This window comes from Malaclemys terrapin, chromosome 7, assembly GCF_027887155.1.
Source record: "Malaclemys terrapin pileata isolate rMalTer1 chromosome 7, rMalTer1.hap1, whole genome shotgun sequence".
Taxonomy (NCBI): Eukaryota; Metazoa; Chordata; order Testudines; family Emydidae; genus Malaclemys; species Malaclemys terrapin.
In genome coordinates, this window is record NC_071511.1 from 74,043,664 (window position 1) to 74,068,941 (window position 25,278).

General features: G+C 42.6%; 1 protein-coding gene across 2 annotated transcripts in view; it reads right to left on the reverse strand.

Annotated features, from left to right (window-relative positions):
• Positions 1–25,278, reverse strand: part of OGDHL (oxoglutarate dehydrogenase L) — a 116,581-nt gene that overhangs the window by 53,113 nt on the left and 38,190 nt on the right. For both annotated transcript variants that reach the window (XM_054036180.1, XM_054036181.1), the window contains exons 4-8: positions 20,260–20,362; positions 12,138–12,253; positions 10,017–10,171; positions 1,812–1,958; positions 323–413 (exon numbers count right to left, since the gene is read on the reverse strand). In XM_054036180.1, coding sequence (XP_053892155.1) covers positions 323–413; positions 1,812–1,958; positions 10,017–10,171; positions 12,138–12,253; positions 20,260–20,362 — 612 coding nt within the window. The remainder of the gene's footprint in view (positions 1–322; positions 414–1,811; positions 1,959–10,016; positions 10,172–12,137; positions 12,254–20,259; positions 20,363–25,278) is intronic.

The window sequence follows — 25,278 nt, forward strand, 5'->3', positions numbered from 1 at the left end:
TAATATTAACTAAGCACTGACAACATGCTTGTCTCTGCAAAATAGAGGAAGATGGTTGGAGCTAAAACAAACTGTGTTAGAGAGATACCCTGTGACTCGTATTCACTGTTTAGAGTTAATGACTAGGAATCTTTCTGCATTTGAAAGATGTGCTATAGTGTTTTGTAAAGAATAAAGTTACCAATGAACCCCATTGATTCTGATCACTTTACAAAACAAAATTATGCATTTTAATAGTTCCTAGTACTGTGTATTTACATGGACAAGAACATCCAGAACAATTCAGTACTTATTCTCTATCAGTAATAAAGTTGCATGTTACCTCATCAGCTGCTTCAAGTTTTGGATCAAACTGACAGAAGATCTGCTCCAACTCCTTTCGGATGACATTGGCCAGTACATTCAACCTACCTCTAAACAACAATAGAAGGTTCTTTGATGAAATCTTACCATACAATTTTGGAAATTAAAAAAAAAAAAAGTATTTTAAACATCTAAAATACTATCCCTTAATCCTCCAACCACACCACACACCAGTGTGTCCCTACTGCATCTCCATTGGCCCTCCATAGTACCTAGGTATTTAATCGCAAGCTAGAGATTTTTCTTTTGTGGGTTTCTATCACAACCCTAACATGCCATCAGTAGAGTGCTATTATCTAGACCAATTACTCGACAATTATCACAGATGAGAGACTGGGGGAGTTTTACTTGTTTTGGCTGTTTGGGGGGAGGGAGGTACCATATTTTGCCTTCAGATACACATGCAGAGCTACTCTCACGCACACCGAAGTGCAGGCAGGATATGACCCTTTGAAAATATATTTTAATGAATGGTTATAGCAATAAGCTACAATGGGCTGTGTATTAATTGGCTATTGTTTCTTGCTTCAGTCATGTTGCAAGGCAGAAGGCCAAAAAAAGCACCAGTAGCCAACTAACGCCCCCTAGAGTGGCTTATTGCTACCACAGTATAGCTCCTTCATTTTACATTTCTTGATTCTTAGCTTAAAAATCCCCACAGTTTTATGAAATTAATATAACATTCTGTGAGTATGAAAAGTAGCTCCTAGTACAAGGTTATGAGAAAATAGCATGGAATAGTTATGAACCCTTTCTCCTACTATGATAAATATAATATATTGTTTGCTAATTTTTCCTACCCCTTCTTTTAAGGTTCCCTGAATTATAAGGACCCTTTCTCCCACCTGAGAAAACTGACGACCCTTTCAACAAGAATCAGTGGCTCAGCATCTATGTTCCAAATACTAAAGTGTTTTCAAAGTTGATTCTATTGCCACCTGTAGCAGATTGAAACCTGGGAACCAAAGAAATCCCAGAAGCAAATGTGCATCTCACTTTTTAAATAAAAGGATGTTCATTTCCCCTTTTTAAATGACTCTGCCCCTGCCTGTTTAAGATCTTATTCGTCAATAGTGTCCCCATTCCTGGCACTGCCTTCCAGAGTATAGATAGGATGTACCAATTTCCCACATCTCAATTCCAAGCTCTCCACAGTGGGGAATGAAGTAGAATGCCTGTCAGACTCACTTCCTATTTCAAAGCAGATACTTGACTAGTCTCCCATGATGAAAGCTTTAGCCCCTCACTGAGAGATAGCTCCCTTAGGATTCTGTGATATTGATACTCAATATATCTTTTAGCTGGGATAACTAACCTGTTTTACCAACCTCCCTAATAACATCACATTCCCAGTCTCTAAAAGGGGCCAGAAACCTAAAGCAGCATATACCACACTGTGCAAATGAGTCCATTATTATTTGCTTTTTTTATTTTAAATGAACAGTTACCTGTGAGGCATCCCCATTATTACATATTCAACCCCCATTTCGCTGGATTTGTCAATGATGGTTTTAAGAGCAGGAATCATTACTTCACACCCTTCTAAACCAAAGCGCTTCTCTGAGGACCACTTGCGGGCAAGGAAGTCTTCAAATCTTGCCAAAATAGGGAGAGAAAAGCAATAAGTTAAGGAAATGCATCAGATGGTGATTTTTTTTTTTTTTTTTTTTTTTTAAACACAAAAAACTGAAGGGCATTTGGAGAAGTAACATAAGATGCCCACTGTAATTTTAGAGGAGACTTCTCAATACATACTCATATTTCTCAGAGCACTAATTTTATTGGGGGAAAATAAGTCTATAAAAGAGGAAGGATCTCTCTCTCTCTTCCCCCCGCCCCACCTTTAAAAGTTCTCACCAGCACTTTGTGAATTGATCCTGACACTGGGAAAATATTATGATGAACAAAATCAAACCACAGAAATTACGGCAAAAATCTCAGGTCAGATTTTGACTTTTCTAGTCTGCTCTCCCTACATGCATGAAGTTCCCACTGACTACAATGGGGAAAGCCTCACAAGCAGGCAGAACGTCAGAAGGGTAAACCACCCTGCAAATCCAAGAGGAGACAAAAGAGAGTCCCATATCTTCTGGAAGTAACAATGAGTAAACAGTTAAGGGAAATGGCAGCATAAAAACTTGCAGCAGAAAACATGTAATTCCAAAGGAAATCTTGGAAACCCTAGTCTCAGGAGCTGTGCCACTGAATAAGTGATGTAACAGTTGGTAATTTGCCAGGAACTGCTACAATGGAATCTATGCCTCAGGAATCAGTAACTACAGACATAAAAATCTGTCCTTTACTGACAGTTCTATGTTGTTCCATCTTTTAATGGGTTAGGGCCAGAGGCACTGCACACAGTTAAAGTGGCTTTTAACAAACGCTGAAAGGATCATTTATAAAGCCTAAAGATATTGAACACAAAGAAAAATAAATCTCCATGAAATAACATTAGTGGTTACATCATCAGTGTAATGCAAGGCCTAATAATGTCACAATGTCCATTAATACTCAGCTCCAAGTATAATGCTGAAGATTACCTCCCTTCTGATCTAAAACTTAAAAGCCATAACAGCAGTGAAATGGAATGTTGCCAGAAAACTCTCCTAAGCTCACCCAACAGTTTAGATCTAAGGCAGTGTAGAACCTTAAGAACAATGGACAGATCCTGAACTGATGTAAATTTGATAGCACCATTGAAATCAATGGAACCACATTGATTACAAAAAGTAGAGGGTCTGGCTCCTTGAGCATAAGCCCTCTAGACCAGGGGTAGGCAACCTTTCAGAAGTGGTGTGCCAAGTTCACTGTAATTTAAGGTTTCGCGTGCCGGTAATACATTTTAACGTTTTTAGAAGGTCTCTCTCTATAAATCTATAATATATAAATAAACTATTGTTGTATTTAAAGTAAATAAGGTTTTTAAAATATTTAAGGAGCTTCATTTAAAATAAAATTAAAATGCAGATCTTATCAGTTTAGTGTGATCCTTGCCCTCGCTTTTCCTTGCTGAGTTTTCCAATGTGGGCTACAGCAGAGGGTGACTGAAGAGCACTGGGTCGAGGCCAGGAGCAGAGCCCTGGGCTGGCTGCCGGTACCCCAGGCTGGCAGTGGGCTGAGCGGGGCCGGCAGCCGGAACCCCAGACCAGCAGCGGAATGAGCCGCTCAGCCCACCGCCGGCTCCACTCAGTCCGCTGCTGGTCTGGGGTTCCAGCAGGGGTGAAAGTAACTTAAATTTCTTACAGGTACTGTCATAATGCAACCCCCCTCGGGTGCAGGAGCTCATGAGGTGGGGATGTGTGGGTGTGGTGGGGAGCACTCAGGGCAGGGGGTTGGGGTGTACGGGGGCTCAAGGCAGGGAGTGGGGATGTGGATGATGCAGGAGTCAGGGCTGGGAGCATGGGGGGTGCAGGAGGCAGGGTTGGGTGGCATGAGGGGCTCAGGGCAGGGGGTTGGGATGTGTGTCTAGTGGGGAAGTCCAGGGGGCGGGGGGAGGCGGGAGCTTGGGGCTGGCCTGGGACAGTCCTGGTTGCAGCCGGGTTACCTGGATGGTGGATCAGTCCCTGCTCCATGCTGTTCCTGTTCCTGCCAAGGGAGCTGCGGGCCAGCTGTGTGGGGGCACTGCATCTGCAGGCATATGGGGGGCGGCGGCAGAAGACCCCCTGGCCTGCCGCTCCCTTCCCCTTCCCCCCCAGGGGCCGCAGCTGTGCATGCCGCAGGGATGGCACATGCCTACACTGCCCTGGTATCCAGCCACAGTGGCGAGAGAGGGCAGCAGGACAGACTAGGACGCGGACACCTCCACCGCGCCTCCCGCCGGCCCCTTTCACTTGCCTGACTGCCTGCTGCTTAGTCCAGTGCACAGAGCCACCAGCACCAGCCTGCAGTAGAGTTCCAGCAGCCAGCAGGACTCCAGCAGGGAGCGCACCATGCGCCGTGCCTCCACCTGCAGCGGAGCGCCCCAGCATCGGCTGGCTCCGAGCGTGCATGCTCCGCCTTACTTTCACTTTTAGGTTCCGGCTGCTGGCCCCTTGCCAGCCAGGGTCCCAGCGGCCAGGACCCCGGCTGGCAAGGGGCCGGCAGCCAGAACCCCAGAGCAGCGGCGGGCTGAGCAGGGCCGGCGGCCAGGACCCCAGAGCGGCAGTGGGCTGAGTGGCTCAGCCCACTGCCAGTCTGGAGTTCCGTCCGCCGGCTCCTGACAGCCAGGGTTCCAGCCGCTGGTCCCGCTCAGCCCGGGGTTCCGTCCATCCAGGCCAGCTGCGGGCTGAGCGGGACTGGCGGCCGGGACCTTGGCGTGCCATTAAAAATTGGCTCGCGTGCCATAGGTTGCCGACCCCTGCTCTAGACAATGGGTTGAATTAAAATGGCAGCTGTATCAGTGATTTTCCATCCTTTTGGGGCTTGATGTTAACCCAGTAGTGCACAGGGTAACTTCCCCCTTCCCTTCCAGTTAGCAAGTGTATTTACCAGAGCACATTGCCACGGACTTTGGAAGCATTTTCAACATTTCAAAATGCAATTGAATTTTGAAATTCAAAATTTGCAATTGGGACATCTTGCGTCAGGGTCAAGGAGATTCTGGTTATATATGTTTAGAAATAGCTGGGTATCCTAGTTTCCTTACCAAACATAAGTTGGAAATGTTCACGAGCAGGCAGGCAGTAGGTGGACAAGGCTGATAAGTTGTGTTCACCATGTATTAAAGCCTTGCATGTGATAGAACAGTCACAAATTGATAACATTAAAAGGGTCTCCTCACAACCTCCTATCCTTCCTGTCTCCCTTCATCCACACATGGGAATATAGAAAAAAAAGGTTACGAACCTTTCCGTAACTGTTGTTCTTCGAGATGCGTTGCTCATGTCCATTCCATGTTAGGTGTGCACGTGCTGCGTGCACTGTCACCAGAAATTTCCCTCAGTGGTATCTGTTGGGCTGGCTTTAGCGTCCTCTGGTGCCACATGCTTATGTGCAAGTATAAGGGGCACTGCTGGCCCTTCACCCTCTCGGTTCCTTCTCAGAGAGAGAGGCAGGAGGTGAGTTGTGGAATGGATATTAGCAATAAATCTTGAAGAACAACAGTTACGGGAAGGTTAGTAACTGTTTTTTTCTTCTTCGAGTGATTGCTCATTTCCATTCCACATTAAGTGACTCAGAAGTGGTACCCAAGGAGGGGGGCTTGCAGTTCATGGACATGAGAATTGCAATACTGCTCTCCCAGGTGTCATCTCGAGCCTGTTGGGTGATGGCATAGTGGGAGAAGAAGGAATGCACTGACAACTAGATCACTGCTCTGCAGATGTCTTGGATCGGGACCTGTGCCAGAAACTCTGATGAGGCCTGAGTTCTCGTCGAGTAGGCAGTCAAGATGGCAGGAGGTGGGACGCCTGCCTACTTGTAGCATGCACGAATACAGGAGGTTATCCAGGATGAGATTGTCTGGGCTGAAACTGGTAGGCCTTTCATCCTATCTGCTATTACCATGAAGAGCTGACTGGATTTACGGAACAGCTTGGTCATCTCAGTGTAGAAGGCTAGGGCATGTCTAACATCCAACAAGTGGAGATGCCCCTCCTCTGAATTCCTGCATGGTTTTGGGAAGAAAACTGGCAGGAAAATAGCCTGGTTACTATGGAACTACGAGACTACCTTTGAAAGAAATACCAAGTGAGAGCACTGTTGAACCATGTCCTTGAAGAATACCGTGTACGGTCGTTCTGACGTAATGGCCCTGACTTCCGAGACCCTTCTGGCTGAGGTAACGCCACCAGGAAAGCAACCTTCCAGGAGAGATACAGCAGCGAGCACAATGCTAGCAGTTCAAAGGGAGGGCCCATGACTCTTGACAGGACTAGATTTAGGTCCCATGGCAGAATCGGTTCATGAATTTGAAGGTAAAGTCTTTCTAATCCTTTAAGGAAGAAAATGGACATCTCATGTGAGATGACTAATTAACTATGCTAAAGAGAAACTACTGAATAATGTCTTGCCAAAGCACAAGGAGGTGTTCCACCAATTGTCATGGCTGGTAAGAAGGAACTGAGAGGGTGCGGGGCTGACAGTGCCCCTTATACTGGTGCATAAGCATGCGGCACCAGAAGGAGCTAGAGACAGCCCAACAGATACCACTGAGGGAAAATTTCCAACCACAGTACACACGGTGTGCACACATCTAATGTGGAATGGACATGAGCAATCACTCAAATAAGAACAAAAGCTTTCTCTTCCCCTTCCCCAGTAACATCTGGGTTCTAAAATAGCATTTGGAAAACCAAATCCTCTGTGGCGGTTCAAGAGGGCAGTATGCTCGTATGTGGATAGTAAGGAGGTATCAGTGCACCTCACCTGAAGAACTGCCTGTAACATCTAAAGAAACATACGACTTGGTTACTGCCACCAGAAGGGTATTCTATGGCTTTATTAGTATTTTGATCAGATTCTGACCAGTCTATATTCTGAAGAAGAGAAAAGAACATGTTGCCTAGGGCCTGACATCTTAGATGTAACCTCCGGTGCCACAGGATATTTGAACCAGCCAAGTCAGAAACTTCCCAAACAATCAATTTGGTAGTCTCATCACACCCTTCAAGGGACAATGGCAGTTAATTCAGGCCAAGGTTGTTAAAGTTGAAGTTTCACCAAAGGAAAAAAAAAATATCTGTCAATAATTATATATATAAAATCTATGCAAAACAAACTTTAATAACCTAAAATTTTCCCTGAATTAGCTAAAATTCAGGTTGAACTTTCACAAAAAATGTATTTCACACACACACACACACACACACACACACAGTGATTTGTTGTATTTTTTTTTTTAAAGTAGCAGCTTTCATTAGATTTACACATCCTCCCTGCCAGACTGTGAAACTAAACACCAAGGGAACTTGTACATGAGAAGCAGGGCGGGAGAGAGACAGACATGCCTAGAAAGGCCTTGATCCCACCAGCTGGCGTGCAGCCATTAGAGTCTGGCCACATGAATCAGACTGGAGAATCAGGGCCTAACATTGCCTGTGTTTATCATTTGTGTGAGTCTCCAGAGATATACAATGGACATATTTTCTAAAATAAAAAATTGAGTTAGGTGCTATTTCTACATCTACAGGTAAACAAATGAGAAGACGTTAGATTATTAAAACTGAATTTTAAAATCTAAGGTGATATTAGCAACAAGTGAAGGAATAAACATTTAAAAATATATATGATTCTTAGCATGATAATGCCCCGAGCTACAAGACTGCAAACTCAGAGTAAGAAGCAGATTTTGCACAGCAATAGATATAGCACTTTCAACCTTTTTCAGTAGGAATTGTGTCCACAGCTGGCTGGGACAGTAATTCATCTAAATACTTCTTTCTGTATTTTCCATAGACAAAACAAATTTAGTAAAGTGTTTGGCTCCTTCCTGTTGGCCAAAATCAGGTCCCTCCACAGCTTACACAGGCAGAAGTAATGCAAATTTCTGCATCAGGAAGATAAATGAGGAAACATCACACAGACAAGTTGTTTAACAACCTGTCACTCAAATGCCATGTTCACCTGACTATTAAGTGTCTGACTAAAATTCCTTTGTTTCATTAACATTTAAAATTGGACAAGAATGATGCACTGCTGTCTCCCCAACTGAAAATATTGCCAAACACCACAGACAGTGACAAAAACTTCAGTACCTTCTGTTGAAACTTCATTTGTAATAGCTTTTGACTGCCTCTCCCTCCCTCTCTTTTTTTTTTTGGGGGGGGGGGGGGAAAGGAGGAACAATCTAGTAAAGAAACATATTCCCATTAATCACTCTCTAAATCAGTGTCACAATCTTGTGCTGACTGCAGTGTTTGTCAAAGTCGCCAGATGGCCAGCACTGAGAAATGAAGTCCTGTCCTGTGGATAACCATGTAGAGAATGGGCAGCAAGCCTCGCTCCTCATGCAAGAAGGTAGGGTGGCCTTCATACTCTATGACCTTGCCACAGACACAGTCAACATGGGTGCCAATGGGGGGAGTGATTGTTGAGATGTGGATTTCAGTGTACTGGGAACTAGACACCTCCTTCAACTTGCTTAAAATTCAGGTCACTAAACAGACAGGAGATGAAAAAAGTCTGTGGATTCAGACAGAGTGCCATGGTAGAGCTGAATTTGGCATAGCTCAGAAGAGGCGAAACAGACATGCCTTTAAGTTACCTTTATGCTTCCAAATCCTGTTCTCTCCTGGTACAGCTTTCTGAAGCCCGGGAAGTGCGCTAAGTTAGTGGTTTTCAAACTTTTTTTCTGGGGACCCAGTTGAAGAAAATTGTATATGCCCACGACCCAGTGGAGCTGAGGATGAGGGGTTTGGGATATGGGATGGGCTCAGGGCTGGGGCAAAGAGTTGGGTTGCAGGAGGGGGTCAGGGCTCTGGGCTGGGGGTGCAGGCTCTGGGCTGGGGCTGGGGATGAGGGGTTCAGAGTGTGGGAGGGGGCTCTGGGACAGGGGGTTGGGGTGCAGGAGGGGGTCTGGGCTCTGGTCTGGGGGTGCAGGCTCTGGGGTGGGTCTGGGGGGTTTGGGGTGCAGGAGGGGCTCTGAGTTTGGGGGGCTCAGGGCTGGGGCAGGGTGCAGGAGGGGGTCAGGGCTCTGGGTTGGAGGTTCAAGCTCTCGGGTGGGGCTGAGAAGGGGGGGTTTGGTATGCAGGAAGGAGTTCCAGGTTTGGAGGGGCTCAGGGCTGGGGTGGGGGATTGGGGCACAGACTTGCCTCCAGTGGCTCCCGGTCAGCAGTGCAACCGGGGTGCAGAGGCAGGCTTCCCACCTGTCCTGGCACCATGGACCGCGCTGCGCCCCGGAAGCGGCCAGCAACAGATCTGTCTCCTAGGCGGAGGTGCACAAGTGGCTCTGTGCGACTCTCGACCACAGGCACTGCCTCCCCAGCTCCCATTAGCTGGTGCTCAGGGCAGGGGCAGCAAGTGGAGCCCCATGGCCCCCCTGCCTAGAAGCCAGATCCGCTGCTGGCCGCTTCCGGGGCACAGCGCGGTGTCGGAAAAGGTAGGCACTAGCCTGCCTTGGCTGGGCAGCACTGCCAACGGTACTTTTAACATCCCAGTCGGCGGTGCTGACCAGAGCAAGATGACCCAGTGCCTTACATGCTGTGACCCAGTACTGGGTCGCAACCCACAGTTTGAAAAACACTGCGCTAAGTTATGTCTGGTTGTCCTGACCCCAAGGGGCCATTCTGGCAGTAGAGCATCAGTTGGTTGCAGGGATAACCTGGCCATGCCACCTATGTCCAATACAGGATGAGCACATCTACTCTACACACCACCTGGGGATTCTCCTCACACCAGGGAAATTCTGAGAGGGCCAGTTACAAAGGCTTTTCAGTTTTGGGGCACCAGAGTGGGGCAAAGTACACAGAGTATCGTGGACAATCAGAAGGTAAGACTGGCTGGGAAAGCTCAGCAACAGCATTCAAAGCCACTCTTCATAGTTTGTCTGAAAAGAACGCTAACCTATTTATATGGATTGGTTTATTAAAACATTTGCCCAAACCTCCAACACAAACCAGTGAATTTGCTGCTAACTGTGTTACAAAAGCCATGGAAATATCCCAGAATGTGACCTATCCCTTCCTCCCCTCAAAAGAAACAGAAAACAAAATGTTGCTGGACAAACCCCAACATACCTCATGGAGCGCACCAGCCTAGCCAACAATGTCCTTTTTTCCTCATTTGTAAATTTCATGACACCAGGAGTTTCAAACTTCTGCCGGATCCACTGGCATTGCTCCACGTCATTGATGAACATGAATTCCAGTCCAATGTGCTGACAGTACGTATTCTAGGAGGTGAAACATGAAGTCCAGAAACTTACAATTTTGGGAGTTCATGGATTGGGAGAAGTAGAACAGATATTTTAAAATTAAAGCAAATAGTTTATTTACTTTATCATTCCCACCACCTCCCTGTATTAAAATGCAATTTCCCTCCTCTTTGTATTAATTCTTCCTAGGGGCTGTAAGCAATTCAGTTCTTTTACTAAACCCTAAATTTGCCTGTTCCCAAGTCCCACAAACTTTCAACACAGAAACTAATATTTCAGACAATTGGAATCTGGAAGATTTTTCACACCTGGTAATAACCATTAAAAGTAGGTCAATATATATGCACTAAACTAATTGATGAAGTTCATCTAACTGACAAAAAAAAAAAAAAAAAATCAGTCATTGCTTTGGATGCTCCAGGAAAAAATTCAAATTGGTTATCATATATATCAAATATATCCAAAGGGTTTAAAAAAAAAAATCACCTGAAATCAAGTAATAAGGACAGTGAAAAGATATGTATGAAGCCCCATGCAAATTGTTTGATAGCTGTCAATTCTTACAAGGCTAGAAATCAGTTTCAGATTTCCAACCACACTGAAAGGGTAAGGGAAGTTACCTAATTTTGTCTTTGATAATGGAAAAATCAACATATTTTGGAAGTAACTCCTTAGTTTGGCACTGTGTGTATTTATAAGTTTTCTATTATTTTAGAGGATATGTTCACTGGACAAATATATTATACATAAAAGAGGAAGTTAATAGGAGCACCAAATACAGAGATTTTTACAGGAAAAAAAAAAGCACCAAATCCAAATATACAAGAAAGTCTGATTGTGATAATGTTGACAAAGCCAATCCAAACTTCTGCAATTAAATGATTTTTCCCCCTTTATAGCATGTTTTGTTTCATGAATATGTGATATACAAATAGATTTAAAAAGCCTGGTATTTTTTAAAATTGCCACACAAATAGCAGGGAGATAAGACAGACAGGCACAAAGCAAACTGAAAAGATACATTCCAAGTCTGCAATGTAGAAAATGACAATGGATCCCCTACAGTGCCCCTGTATGTGCTATGAGTCCGATCTTGCAAAGTGCTGAAGAGCCAATGGTGAGAGCATTCAGTACTTCAAAGGAGCATCCGGCAAGATCAGGCACTGTATTGATTCATTTCTAATGTTCTTTTTTCTCATTTTGGGTTCTTCCTGCATTATTTTGTTAAACATTTCGAGTTTCACTGAATTCATACGGCATAATTACATCAGCTATTGGGAAAAAAATATGAACTATGCAAGAGTGGGGGGGAAGCCACTATCATACAAGCCGTTTCCAATCTGTATTGAGGTGAGTTTAGGGCCCAATCTCAAAATCATTACACAGGAAAAAGTCACACTGATGTCAAGGCTGCAGGATCGAGCTCACAATGCATCCTGGGGAAATACATGTAATGGAAGCTAGTGGCCTACAAGGAGTTTGTCTCTGACAGACCCAAAGAAAACACAAAGGAATGTTTTAAGGGCCCTTATCCTGCAAAGCGATCGGCTAGCATAATCCCTTTGCAGGAATAGGGCCTATGTTAGTATTATGCTGCATGGCCCACTACCACCTCCTCCATTACTCTGATTATTTGGGGCATTTGAAAGATGACACGACGGCTTCTACCATTTATAAAAACTCTAGGGCAGTGGTCCTCAACCTATTTACCATTGAGGACCACATATGTAGCCCACAATGTATTATGTGGGCTGCATCCAATACTATCTGTATGGCCCTGAGATGTGTCATGGGCTCTGTGCTGATTGGGCTGCAGGTTAAGACCCACTGCTCTAGGGTCACCTTTAATGCCATTTGACATTCTCTTATGTGTCCTATTATCAACTGAAGTGGGATGGACCAATTTCATAATATACAAACTGACAACAGCAGCTCACTTCCATCTGAACGAAAGCAGTTACACAAGATAAATCACCACACTGACCTCCAGCCGCTTGATGATCTCTCGTAAAGAAAGAGCAGTCTCATCTCCTCCTATGAAGGTGATTATAGGCAACCGAAAAACCTTGTCCAAGTCAGATTCATGCAAACCATAAAGCCCTACAGTGTGTCAATTGGTGAGAGGGGGCGGGGAGACAAAAAGCACAAGCTGAAGAGGCAGTATGTCCTGGTCAAGACAATACACAGTGAAAGTTTAAGCAGGCTGTAACACACCTTACCCTTTGGGAAAAGGGAAAATATTTTGAATTGCCAGATTGTAATGCACACCACACATTTGGAGAAATCCATATTTAACAAGCACATTGGCAGAGTTTTCAAGATGTTTATCAGATGAAGGAGCAAATCTCATCTATTGATTGGTATCTATGCAAGCAAGCGGTACAATATTCCAATGGAAGGCTGCACGTGACAGAAAACCTTCAACATGGGGAATAATATGGCACCTTCACTATGTTCCAAGTTCCTATTACTTTAGGTTTTTTTTGTTTTGTTTTTTTAATTTCATCTTAACTCACTTCTGCCATGAAATGTGGCAATACAAGAAAAAAAGAGTTTTAAACAGATTCAAGATGCATACATAGGTTAACCCATCACACCATAACCCTTGTCCTACCTTCATGAATTTTTACTTTATGATCTTCACTGATGTAATTTCTAAATTTAAAAACTGGAAGCTTTTTCAGGGAGGGACTGGACAATACCCTTACTACTATTTTTTTGTGTGTGTGCCCAATGCATTTTTGGGAACACAAAAATACATATTATATTTGAGTTCATTCCAGGTACTTCTGGCAATTCTCCTCTTAAAATCTCTCTTTATATTCTTTTGAAAACAATGATAGGTCCATAAAGTTGTATTCCTTGAAACTCTTCCTACAACCTAAAAGTGTAAAAATTAGAAAGTCTATAAGTAAGATCATGACAAATAAAATAATTAATAGCCTTTTAGCCAATAGAATGCTTTTATACAACCACTGGGCAATACAATAAATTACTGTTCCCATTGCCTAAAAATAGCAGTAGCAGCAAAAATCAGAAGTAATTATACAGATTGAAGAAAATCCAGATTGAAGGAATAACATACGTGTTTATCAGAGATGCAACAGAAGCTGGGCTATAATTGCATTAAACACACATTCAGTCCTTGGCTTTTGAGACTGCCAACTAGAATGCCAATTAGTTTACAAGATGGGGATATTCACTGAGATTATCAATTTATTTTACACCTGCCATCAAACAGCTTATCTATGTTACATTTGACCTGGAAGCCCACAGGGGAAAACATCTTAGGGTCTCATTTTAATGTTAGGAGGTGAATTGCCCCTGGCTTTGCTATTAGTAACAAAAGTCCTACCAATAACTTCAGATTTGAACCAGATGGTTTATAAATCAGAGTTTCTCTCAAGGCCAGGTACTGTGAAAAGAATGCATCATCTCCACCCTTGATTTAGGGATCTCTGAACCTGCCAAGGCCAAGAAATCAGTTTCTGCCAACCTTTAACCTATCTTTTGCAGTTCCAAGAAATGAGGTATGAACAAGACAACAAGCATCACAGCATGGCTCAAAGTACATGGTGAAGGTTCTGCACGAGGAAACTCAATCTTAACCCACTACAGATTGAACACAAACTGTAAGCAAGTACTTTTGCATTCATTGACTGACAGCCTGAATAATACCCAGAGATCTAAAAGTTAACAAGGAAAGAAAAAAGGGATCAAAGTTCAAATTCTAGAAAGGGGAAGAGAACTAAGCAATTTAAAGACCAAACCACTATGGAACTCAGTGCACTACTTACCATGCAACAGTGTCAGTTCATTGATATTGTTATTACCAATACATAATCTTTTCATTTAAAAGTAGTAAAATAAGTAAAAATGGTAACTGTAGATAAATAGCACTTCATTTTTCACTTTAAATTTGAGAAAGGTGCATATACAGACAGACACACATAGAATTGAATCAGTTCAGTTTACTAGTACTTAGGAGATTTAGTTCGGAGTCTGTAACACTAAAGCAAAGAACGAAGTGCCACCAACTTTACTTTTATTTGTTTCTTTGATGACTCACTTTCCAACTTAGTAGGATTTTCATGTGCTGTCATGTGAACAATGGAACATGTAATAGAAGTGATGTGGACACAAATAACACAGCTGTGTCTTTTATCTCAGCACTGCATATTTATTACAGCATCACTTCAGGTTTAAAGGGATAGGGACCGCTGAACTTAAGCCTCACTGAAGGTATTTTTAGGCATTAGTATTTTGCAAAATGTGTTCTCGCAACTAGCTATATTGTAAATATAACTCCTAAAGGGAACTGATGCATGGGACACTACATACAGGAGATAGATGTATTGCTGGCCATGATATTCAAGTATCTTGTGTGGTCATTAGAGGCTCTTCGTAAGTTTCCCTATTGGTCTATCAGGAACTACTGGGGAACACTTAGCAGCGAGCCTGGGAATCCCATCATACACCCTCCAACTTCCTTTTTCTGCTAACATATTCATATCATACATCCCACCAGACACACACTTACATGCCACCATCACTTATAAACATGCCATCCCTTCCTGTTTCTTGTAATGTCACGTTCCTGTTAGTTTTTCCAAGATGCCCAGGATTTCACATAGCATTATTTCTGAGGTTCAGAGAAGCCATGCCAATAGTCTGAATTGAACTTGAAGCTTAGCATGACTTTGTACATGTATGCTCTGGATACCCTGAAGCAGGGGTTCTCAACCTCTCTCTTTCTGCCAACATGCTATAAAAAACTCCACTCCTCACCTGTGTCACAACAACTGTTTTTCTGCACATAAAAGCCAGGGCCGGCGTTAGAGGGTAGCAAGAAGGGCAATTGCCCGGGGCCCCATGCCACAGGGGCCCTTGCGAAGCTACATTGCTCAGGCTTCAGCTTCAGCCCTAGGTGGTGGGGCTCAAGGCCTCGGGCTTCAGCCCCATGCAGTGAGGCTTTGGCTTTCTGCCCTGGGCCCCAGAGAGTTTAATGCTGGCCCTGCTTGGCAGACCCCCTGAAACCTGCTCACAGCCCCCCAGGGGGTGCCAGACCCATGGTTCAGAACCACTGCCCTGAAGGACTTTTGTGCTCTCCCTGCCATCTCTCTTCCCAGCAGGCTGAGAATGAGAACATAAACTAATCTCTCACATGCAATGCATGAGTCTGGGAGCCAAATTCATCAGGGTTCTGATGGTGTCTCATATTGGAGGAAATAAAGACCTCTCACTTTTGATTAAAGTGCAGACTATTTTTCACAATGAAGATAATACAGCTGGGATCCTGAGTGCCTGAGGCTTTCCTTTTATAGAAAATGTAAACAACAAAGAGAAATGAAATCATCCCAAGAGGGGGAAAAACCCTGCACTCCCCTCAAGGCAACATGTGTGTCACTTTACCGAGAAGGAATCACAGAATGGCTCCTTGACCTGCATAAGGCTAGCTAATAGCATGCACCTGTGAAGCCACTAACCTGTGCCACTGACAATGCATGCAATGCACCTTCTTCACCTTGCCCGAGTATCGAGCTCTCACATAAAGCCACCAGAGACTGGTCAGTCAAGTCACCTCTACTGTCATCTAGTCTGTGATTAACATGACAAAAGATATAGACCACGCCCCTGCCTGGTAGGTCAAAGCTCCATGTCCTAAACATTAATATTAGGGGACACTAAGTATTTCTGCCACCTCTGTTTTAGGTTGGAACCCTCCTCTTTTCCCACAATCCCTATGACAACAGCCCCTCCCCATCCATAGCTGCTTTTTGTGCCTTGCATTTCTAACAGGTACCATAATCAGCAGTAGCAGACTGCACATAGCATAAGGTGATGCAAGGATTTTAATTTTAAATTACCTATATTTTGTTAATTTTATATTTAATAATATAGATATTATTACTCCTCAGCTATTAGCATATCAATTATTTTACTTGTACCAGAGAGCAGACAAAGGGTACGTCTACACTACCCGCCGGATTGGCAGGTAGTGATCGATCTATTGGGGATCGATTTATCACATGTAGTGTAGACGCGATAAATTGATCCCCGATTGCTCTCCCGTCGACTGCTGAACTCCAGCTCGGCGAGAGGCAGAAGCAAAGTCGATGGGAGAGCCGCGGTGTGCCGCAAGGACGCAAAGTAAGTAATTTTAATTCAATCTAAGATAAGTCGACTTCAGCTATGCTATTCTTGTAGCTGAAGTTGAGTATCTTAGATTGATCTCCCCCACACCCCCCAGTGTAGACCAGGCCTCAGATAAGGGAGCCTCCCCAAGGACTAAGAATGGGTTTTCTTCAGCTCTTACTGCTCTAGCAGAAACCATGCTCCCCTGGAGAAGCTTAACTAAAACTCCCTTGCAGGGCTGCAGTTATTTTAGCATCCTCCATGCTTGGGTTACCCCACGAGTTCTGCGTAACCCTTTTTAAGAAAGTGATTATAGAGCCAACTTCTGGAATTCTCTTATAAAAGGCACTGGGGCATAGATGAGTCCAAATTAAAGAGCACTTATACACACAACCTTTGGCCAAGCAAATCTGAAAAACTGATCCAGACAAACTGAATCTCCTTAAAGATGGATGATCAAATGAGGAAAAACAAAATGAGCCAAACTCACTGGAATTATGGAGAGATTATACGGACACACTTGCCATGAGAGGCAGCGAGAGCCATGCAATAACCTGCATTTAACATGTAGCTTTGACTCCCTCATCTGCACTCTGCCCATTAATCCATCCCCTTAGGACTTGTTTTAACACTCCAAACTTCCAAGCAAAATCAAACTGCTACCATTTTTTTTAAGAGTGCATGAAATATTTCCTGCTTTGATCCAGTATATGAAATTTACACTCACCTAAGGCCCAGGATGGACAATATTGAGCCCTGGACCAATAATTGGTTTCAAGTCCAATAATCTTATGACCCATGAGGGCTAGGAATGAATGAAGCAGGAAAACGGGGTTTCTACATAATGTAACTTCCACCCAGATCTTGTCACTATAGGATTTTTTTTTTCCATTTATAGTGTCACAAGAATGAAGTAAGAAAACGTATTGCAAATATTTTTTCCACAGAGGTTAAAGTCCTGTCCGTTTCTTTCTCCAGATGGTCACTTACACCACTAGCGTTAATCATTGCTTTGGTGGAGGAAATGGAACTTGAGTTCTCTGCAACACTAACTCCCACATAATGGATCCATTGCACTAGTATTGCATCAGGTTTCTTGATGAATTTTAGCAAGACAGACATGATTTTTTGCCTTCCTGCTCACCTTTTTAATTTTTCATTATTAAAGACAGACCCATTTTAAATAGATCAGCACCTGTCTCTCCCGGTCCTGAAAGGGGGCTGGGAAGGAAAGGCTCTCACCCTCACAAGCTGATCATATCACCCAGAAAACTGGGAGTCTCTCTGTTCTGGGGACTCATCTCAGTTAGCTTTACATATTACATGACTTTCTGGGTTTTAAACTCAGTCCAGTTCTGCTTCCTCACAAAGCTTTCAACATAGTGCTGCAGTTGTCAGTGCCCAGCAAAGTTCTGTGCAGAGCAGGTGCAGGCCTTTATGAAGTGCCCTCAAGCTTCTTGCTGCCACCCCTGGTAGCAGAAGGGACTACAAGATAGAAAAAAACCAGAATCTCCCAATAGCAACACACAGACACACACACACACACACACACACACAGACTTCAAAGAGGGAAGCAAAGGTAAAGTTAGGGGAAATAATGCATCAACCAGAGAGAATAGAAATCCTTTGACAATTTAGGCTCATAGATTGACTGTAATGGCTGGGCACATGACAAAAGGTTTGGCCACCCCAGAATGAATCTTAGTCATGCATGAAACAGTGTCATTAATGAAAGCTAGAACTGGGTACTATTCTTTAGATCTAAGAAAAAACACATCTGAACTATCTGTTTGCTCTCCTTAGCCTAGAGTACTACAGGGTTTTATCTATCTGGCCTTTGGAGTGCAGAGCTAAGAGATATCACTGACTAGCAGCATTCCTCCTGCACATCACTCTAATCAAATTAACGCCATCTGCTTCTTACCCTCTCCCTAAGCTACATGGGTCACTTAAAAAAAAAAGAGAGGGGAAGTGATAAAGTGTAAGAAAGAAAATACATGGAGATGGGAATGTGCACTGCATGGCTCTTCTTTAGAAATTTTGTGGGCAGGCCAATGTTGGCCAGCTCTCCCCCCACACTTGAAGACAGCAGCACCAGGAAAGCCCCACTCTCCTCCAAAGAGATGATGGGCTAGAAGAGGAAAGGGCCAAGAGGATTACAGATGTAAAATAAAGTAGAGATCTGTTAGAATGCTGCTTATCCACTCTTTGCACCATATTTGATCTCCTGTCCAAATTTTCCCATACAAAAAAAGAAAGATCAGAAATTAAAGGTAGATAGGTAAGTTGAATTTAAGACAACTAAAGATAGATTTTAGGCTCCAATGATAGAAGATTTTTTTTTTAGCAGGTGCACTTTATTTTAACATTTCTTTAACTTTTCAAAACACTGGCTACTATATTGATCATGTTGCTTCATCTCTGAAACAAATGCTATCTAAGAAAGCTAAAGCAATTCCTGGAGAACCAGGACACACTGCATTATTCCTCTAAGACAGGATTTCTCAAGCTGGAGTCCAGGTCAGGGAGTCATGTCCAGGGCCACCGGCCCCACTGATCAACTCCTCCCTCTCCCTCCCAGCACCTCCTGCATGCCACTGAACAGCTGTTCAGTGGTGTGCAGGAGGCTCTGGGAGGGAGGGGGAGGAGCAGGGATGGGGCACGTTCAGAGGGGAGGGGGCAGAAAGAGGCAGGGAAGAGGAGGGGCATGGCCTGGGGCTGAGCAGGGGGCTTGTGAAAAATTGTAAATCAAAATGGAGGTTCTTGGGTTGCTAAAGTTTGAGAACCGCTGCCCTAAGACACTTTTAAGTGATGACTGCAAGACTGAGATTTACAATCAGTGTTCAAAATTTTACAATCTCTATTACAGCTTGGACAGATTCTTCTAATTAAGAAAAGAAGATGAGACACATATTGAGACGACTAAGACACTAGTTTGGGTATCTCTTCATTTATTCAGAAAAAATATCAAAACTATTTTTAAAAATATGTAGCTCCTGTATCATTCACGAAAAGATTCATTCATGGAAACGCAGTCTGCTATTCCACAGAAGTATTAATCACTGAACTATTGTATTAAGATTTGAGCATGTTTATAATATCACTCTTCAGGCCAATATGTTTTTTGGAAATATCTAAGTCATAACAATACGACCATATGACTAAAGATAATAATAGAAACTAGCCCTTACATAACAATGAATAGGATGCATTTTGAATTTGATTCAGTTGACAATTAAGATCTCAGCCACATAGCACTCAAACCAGAGTGATGTGCAATTATAGAAATGTCTATATCTATTAGTTGCTTTAGATGTGGTCCAGAACCATGTACTGTGTAGGATTGTTTCCTATCCTTTTAATACAGTAGGAAGATACCATGGGCATTGTGTAACTGTTCATTTACTATGCACTTGTTCTTAATTCCATTGTCCCCCATGCTCCCCTCCCCCCACAATAAAAGTTCCAACTAAATACCATGCAGTGGCAACCAAGTGCTAAGGGAGAAGCTTCACTGGAATGATTTAGCCATCCTCTTGCAATATATCTGTTCAAATTGCCAAATTCACATTATATATTACCATCTCATCAGCCAATCCACACTCTATTCCCTAATGTTCTAAAAGCATGCTTGATCTCCCCAAGCTTGAACAATGAGCTACAGCTACATCTACAAATAGGTAGTGCAAGAATGAGGGAATGCTCTATTTTCAAATTTCCCTGAGGAGTGGTCAATGGTTAGATTCACATAAAACGTATCACAATCAAAGCAAAGTCACAGTGATTTATCATAAAATAATACACAAGGTTAGAGGAACATTTCACTAATTAATAGTTGTCCTATCTAAGGAAAACAAAATACTCAGTTGTAATTATCTTGCCTAGTGACTCCCTCCAGAGAATACATTGTACCACGAGACATGCCTCTGGCCAAACATATTGATTTATATAAAGTAGTTTGAAGTTCTCACCCAGTTTATCAATAGTAGTGATTAAATCAGATGGAACAAATGAATCCAAGTCTGCGTCCAAGATTCCTAGGGGATCCAGCTGAGCCACATGATGTCCACGGATCTAAATGGGTGCAATTAGGTAGGAAGAGGGAAGAGAGACACCAAGACAAAAAAAATCATGATAAATAAAGTCAGTAAAAAGGGAGAACTCTCCAATATTTGTGCCCCCGACACACAGATAACTCATGGAATCATCAAACATACACACACACAAAAACCTTGTGCCATACTGGGCCAGACCAATGGTCCATCTAGCCCAGTAGTAGTCAACAATCCCTCAGAGTTCGAGGATGATTATTTTCCATAAAATGATAGCCAATTAGACCAATCCCTGATCCACAGCTCTTGTCACAGTTGAGGCAGGCATTTCCCAATGGAAGGGCAGATTTGAATTGTTGAGTCAGCCTGTGGTGCATTCTGTCCTCCTTTCCCATTTCTCTGCTTCCTGTTGTCAGTGGCCAGTGCCAGATGTTTCTGGCAATTGGAGGTTTAGGGACATCCAGTGCATGGTCTTGTGTTCCTGACCATCTTGGCTAACAACCATTGATGGATCTATCCTCTATGAACTTATCGAATTCTTTTTTGAACCCACTTATACTTTTGGCCTTCACAACATTCCATGGGAATGAGTTCCACAGGTTGATTGCGCATTGTGGGAGGTACTTCCTTATATTTGTTTTAAATCCTGCTGCCTATTATTTTCATCAGGTGATCCCTAATTCTCGTGTTATTGTGAAGGGGTAAACAACACTTCCCTATTCACTTTCTCCACACCATTCAGATTTTATAGATCTCTAACATATCCTCCTTAGTCATCTTTTTTCTAAGCTGAACAATCCCAGTATTTTTTCTTCCCCCTTGTATGAAGCTGGTCCATGCCCCTAAGCATTTTGTTGCCCTCCTCTGGCACCTCTTCCAATTTAATATTTTTATTTTATGGGGTGACCAGAACTGCATACAGTATTCAAGGTGCAGGCATACCATGGATTTATATAGCAGCATTATGATATTTTCTGTCTTCTTATCTATCCCTTTCCTAATGGCTCCTTACCTTCGGTTAGCTTTTTTGATTGCTGCTGCACATTGAGCGGATGTTTTCAGGGAACTATCCACCATAACGCCAATACCTCTTTTTTGGAGTGATAACAGCTAATTTAGATCCCATCATTTTGTATGTATAATTGGGATTATTTTTCGAAGGCGCAATACTTTGTACTTAACATTGAATTCATCTGCTATTTTGTTGCACAGTCACCCAGTTTAGTGAGATCCCCTTTGTAACTTTCTGAAGTCAGTTTTTGACTTAGCTATCTTGAATAATTTTGTGTTGTCTGCAAATTTTGCCACTTTGCTGTTCACCCCTTTTTCCAGAACATTTATGAATATGTTGAACAGCACAGGTTCCAGTACAATTCCCCTGGGAACCCTGCTGTTTATGTGTCTCCACTGTGAAAACTGAGCAATTATTCCTACCCTTTATTTCCTATCTTTTAACCAGTACTGATCCATGAGAGGACTTTTTCTCTTATCTCAGGTCTGCTTACTGTGCTTAAGAGCCTTTGGGCAAGGGACTTGTCGAAGGCTTTCTAAAAGTCCAAGTACACTATATCAACTGGATTACCTTTGTCCACATGCTCGTTGACACCCTCAAAAAATTCTAATAGATTGGTGAGGCATAATTTCCATTTACCAAAACCATGTTCATTCTTCCCCACTGTATCATGTTCACCTATGTGTCTGGTTGAAACTATAGTAAAGAACAAAAGTATCAGTCTGCCTAGTACTGATGTTAGGCCTACTGGTCTGTAATTACCAGGATCGCCTCTAGAGCATTCTTAAAAATGCGTGTTATATTAGCTACTCTCCAGTGTCGTGGAAAGAATCACCCACGCATTGATTTTAGTTCACAGACTCAAGCCCGAGACTTTATTTATTGCAATACATACCAAACGCGTTGGGGTGACAGTCCGAGAACTGACACACCTAGGACCGCACACAGGCGGCATTTATTCCGTCAAACCGCAAGCAAAGTACAAATTATACGTCATTTGCGAGAAATTAAAGCTGGGGTCAGCCCCCCTATTCCCGGTACCTTCCTTATTATTTTACGAGAATTGGGTACATATTAGGTAAGGGGTCACTTGGTGTTTTCCTTTAGGGGTGTTACTTGGCACCAATTTAGGGGTATTTCTCATTAGAGTACATATCTTTCCGGGGTTTTATGGTTATGGGCATAGGGGGTTAACACAGGACGCTCAAAGAAAATATCTGATTGGCTGAATTTGCAGATAGCTGGAACTACAGGAGGAGTTAGCCTTTGCAAAGCAATTTCTTCATATTAAGTGGTTATTATATTTCATAAATTTAATTAATGGAGATATCCTATCTCCTAGAACTGGAAGGGACCTTGCAAGATCATTGAGTCCAGCCCCCTGCCTTCACTAGCAGGACCAAGTACTGATTTTGCCCCAGATTCCTAAGTGGCCCCCTCAAGGATTGAACTCACAACCCTGGGTTTAGCAGGCCAATGTTCAAACCACTGAGCTATCCCTCCCCCCAAACAAGCGGTTATTATGTTGCTAAAGCGGTTATTAGGTGCAGAGGTCTTTTGCATTGTTTACTCCCCCTCCCTCCTCTGGCCATAACCCTTGACCAAATTTGGCAGAGAACTGTGCAGTTCAGTCTTGTTCAGGCTCTGGCCTGTACTGCTTTTTGTAAAGGCAGTCAGCATAACAATCCTCTGTTAGAGGGTCTGAATTTGGGCCTTTAGAATCACTTTGGTCATTAAAAGGAAGGCCCCCTAGTTCTTTTTCCCCACACCAGTCATCTGTTACTCAGGCTGATTTAAGTGATAGGTTACGTACAACAGTTAGTAGTTCCGCTATTTCATATTTGAGTTCCTTCAGAACTCTTGGGTGAATACCATCTTGTCCTGGTGACTTCTTATTGTTTATTTTATCAAATTGTTCCAACACCTCCTCTACGGATATCTCAATCTAGGGCAGTTCCTCATATCTGTTACCTAAAAAGAATGGTTTGGGTGTGAGAATCTCCCCCAGCTCCTCTACAGTGAAGACCGATGCAAAGAATTCATTTAGCTTCTCTGCAATGGGCTTGTCTTCCTTGTGTGCTCCTTCAGCACCTCAATTGTCCAGTGCACCCACTGACTGTCAGGCTTTCTGCTTCTGATGTAAAAAAATTTGCTGTTTGTTTTTTGCATTCTTAGCTAGTTGCTTTTCTGATTCTTTTTTAGCCTGCCTTATTGTACTTTTACACTTTACTTGCCAGAGTTTATGCTCCTTTTTATTGCCCTCAGTAAGACCAAACTATTAATTTTTAAAATATGCCTTTAACCACCATTTTTTCCTCCATTATTTGGCCATGGCGGCATTTTTTTGGTCCTCTGTTTTGTGGTTTTTATTTGGGGGTATATATTTAGTTGGAGATACACACCCCACTAGTGTTAACTTTCACAACGTAGTGCCCTATGAACGGAAAATAAGGAGTACTGCCGCTGGATATATACCCCAATAATCCCTATTATGAACACTGACCTCAACACTGGGGTCATAAGCAATTATGTTCTCTCTATCTTGCTTACCTTTCAGTTTAATTTTTGAATTGTACATAAGCAGCAATTTCTGATCGAGATTACAATTTATCTATGTTCCGTAAAGCTCTGGGCAAATTTAAGAAACCATGTATATATTTTATAATGGTAATTTGACATTCTTTTCATTTCCCTTTTCAGGTACTAATATAAAACTTCCATACACAGCTTATTTTTTAAAATAATGGATAAATTATGAGTCACTTGACTACAATTTCATTCGATATACTAGTATCCTAAACTTCAGTGAAAATAAACTATAATACCAAGGGCTGAACTAGAATTTTAGTTCAAGAGAACATTTCTTAAAATGCAGTTGTACTCTTAAAAGTGACTGTTAAAATGCCATCATTTTCCATATGACGTGCTCTGTTTACAAAGAAAAGAAACTAAACAAAACTTCGTTCTACAATTGCCTGTCTTGTAAATTTAGCATTGATCAAGCCAGAATTGTCGTGCGTCATCACCGCTATTAAAAGTTCTGCAGGTCACATTGCGCTCTTGATGACACCTGTACAACCTCACTGTTTACAATGGTTACACAAGGGTATTTGATTAGAACTGAGTAAACAATTCTGTTGATGCTCAAGATGGAACAGAATCTTCAGCTCCATCCGTGTTTAGCTGTGTTTAGGTAACTCTACGCTCCAGAAAGGAAAATTCAGCATTTCATTTCTGCAGCAGCTATATATGCATACACATAAAGTGCCCAGTATTCATAAGTCTATTTGATGATCACATGGTTCATTGAAAGCACAAAAGAGTAACATTGTCTATTACAATACAAAATGCTTGATATAGCATATATGTTTTGTTTTTTCAATTGCTACTTCACATTGATTTAGTTTACAAGATACAAATAGTGGGGAGAGGGTGGCAAAGAAATTCAGGTTCAATGTTGCAGCAGTGTGGGAGAAAATATTTTTTAAAAAGTCTTCTCCATTCATGCATCTTTCCCAAGAAAGAGCCAAATAATAGAAAAAACATGTTCTGATTCCAGAATTCTAATCATTGCCCATGATAAATGAAGCTAAAAGGAAGACAAATTGATCCCCATATGACCGGTTGGACCAATCAGGCTGAGAGCTTCAAGGCTGTGTTTAATTTTTAAAATTAAATATGACAAGTCATGAGTCTGGAAACTGCCATGTGAAAGAGCCATAATTTGCAAGCAAATCTGGGATTCTTGCTCATGGGTTCAGCAGAAATTAGGCATATTGTAGAGCTGATTAAACCTGTCACCTTGGAATCAAGTTTAGAGACTACATTTTCCCCTTGTCCTTCAAGAGAAGTCCCCCTCTCCAGGGCTAGTTCCATGGAATAGCACAGAGTTCCCCTATGTCAACATTTACATTAATACTATTTAT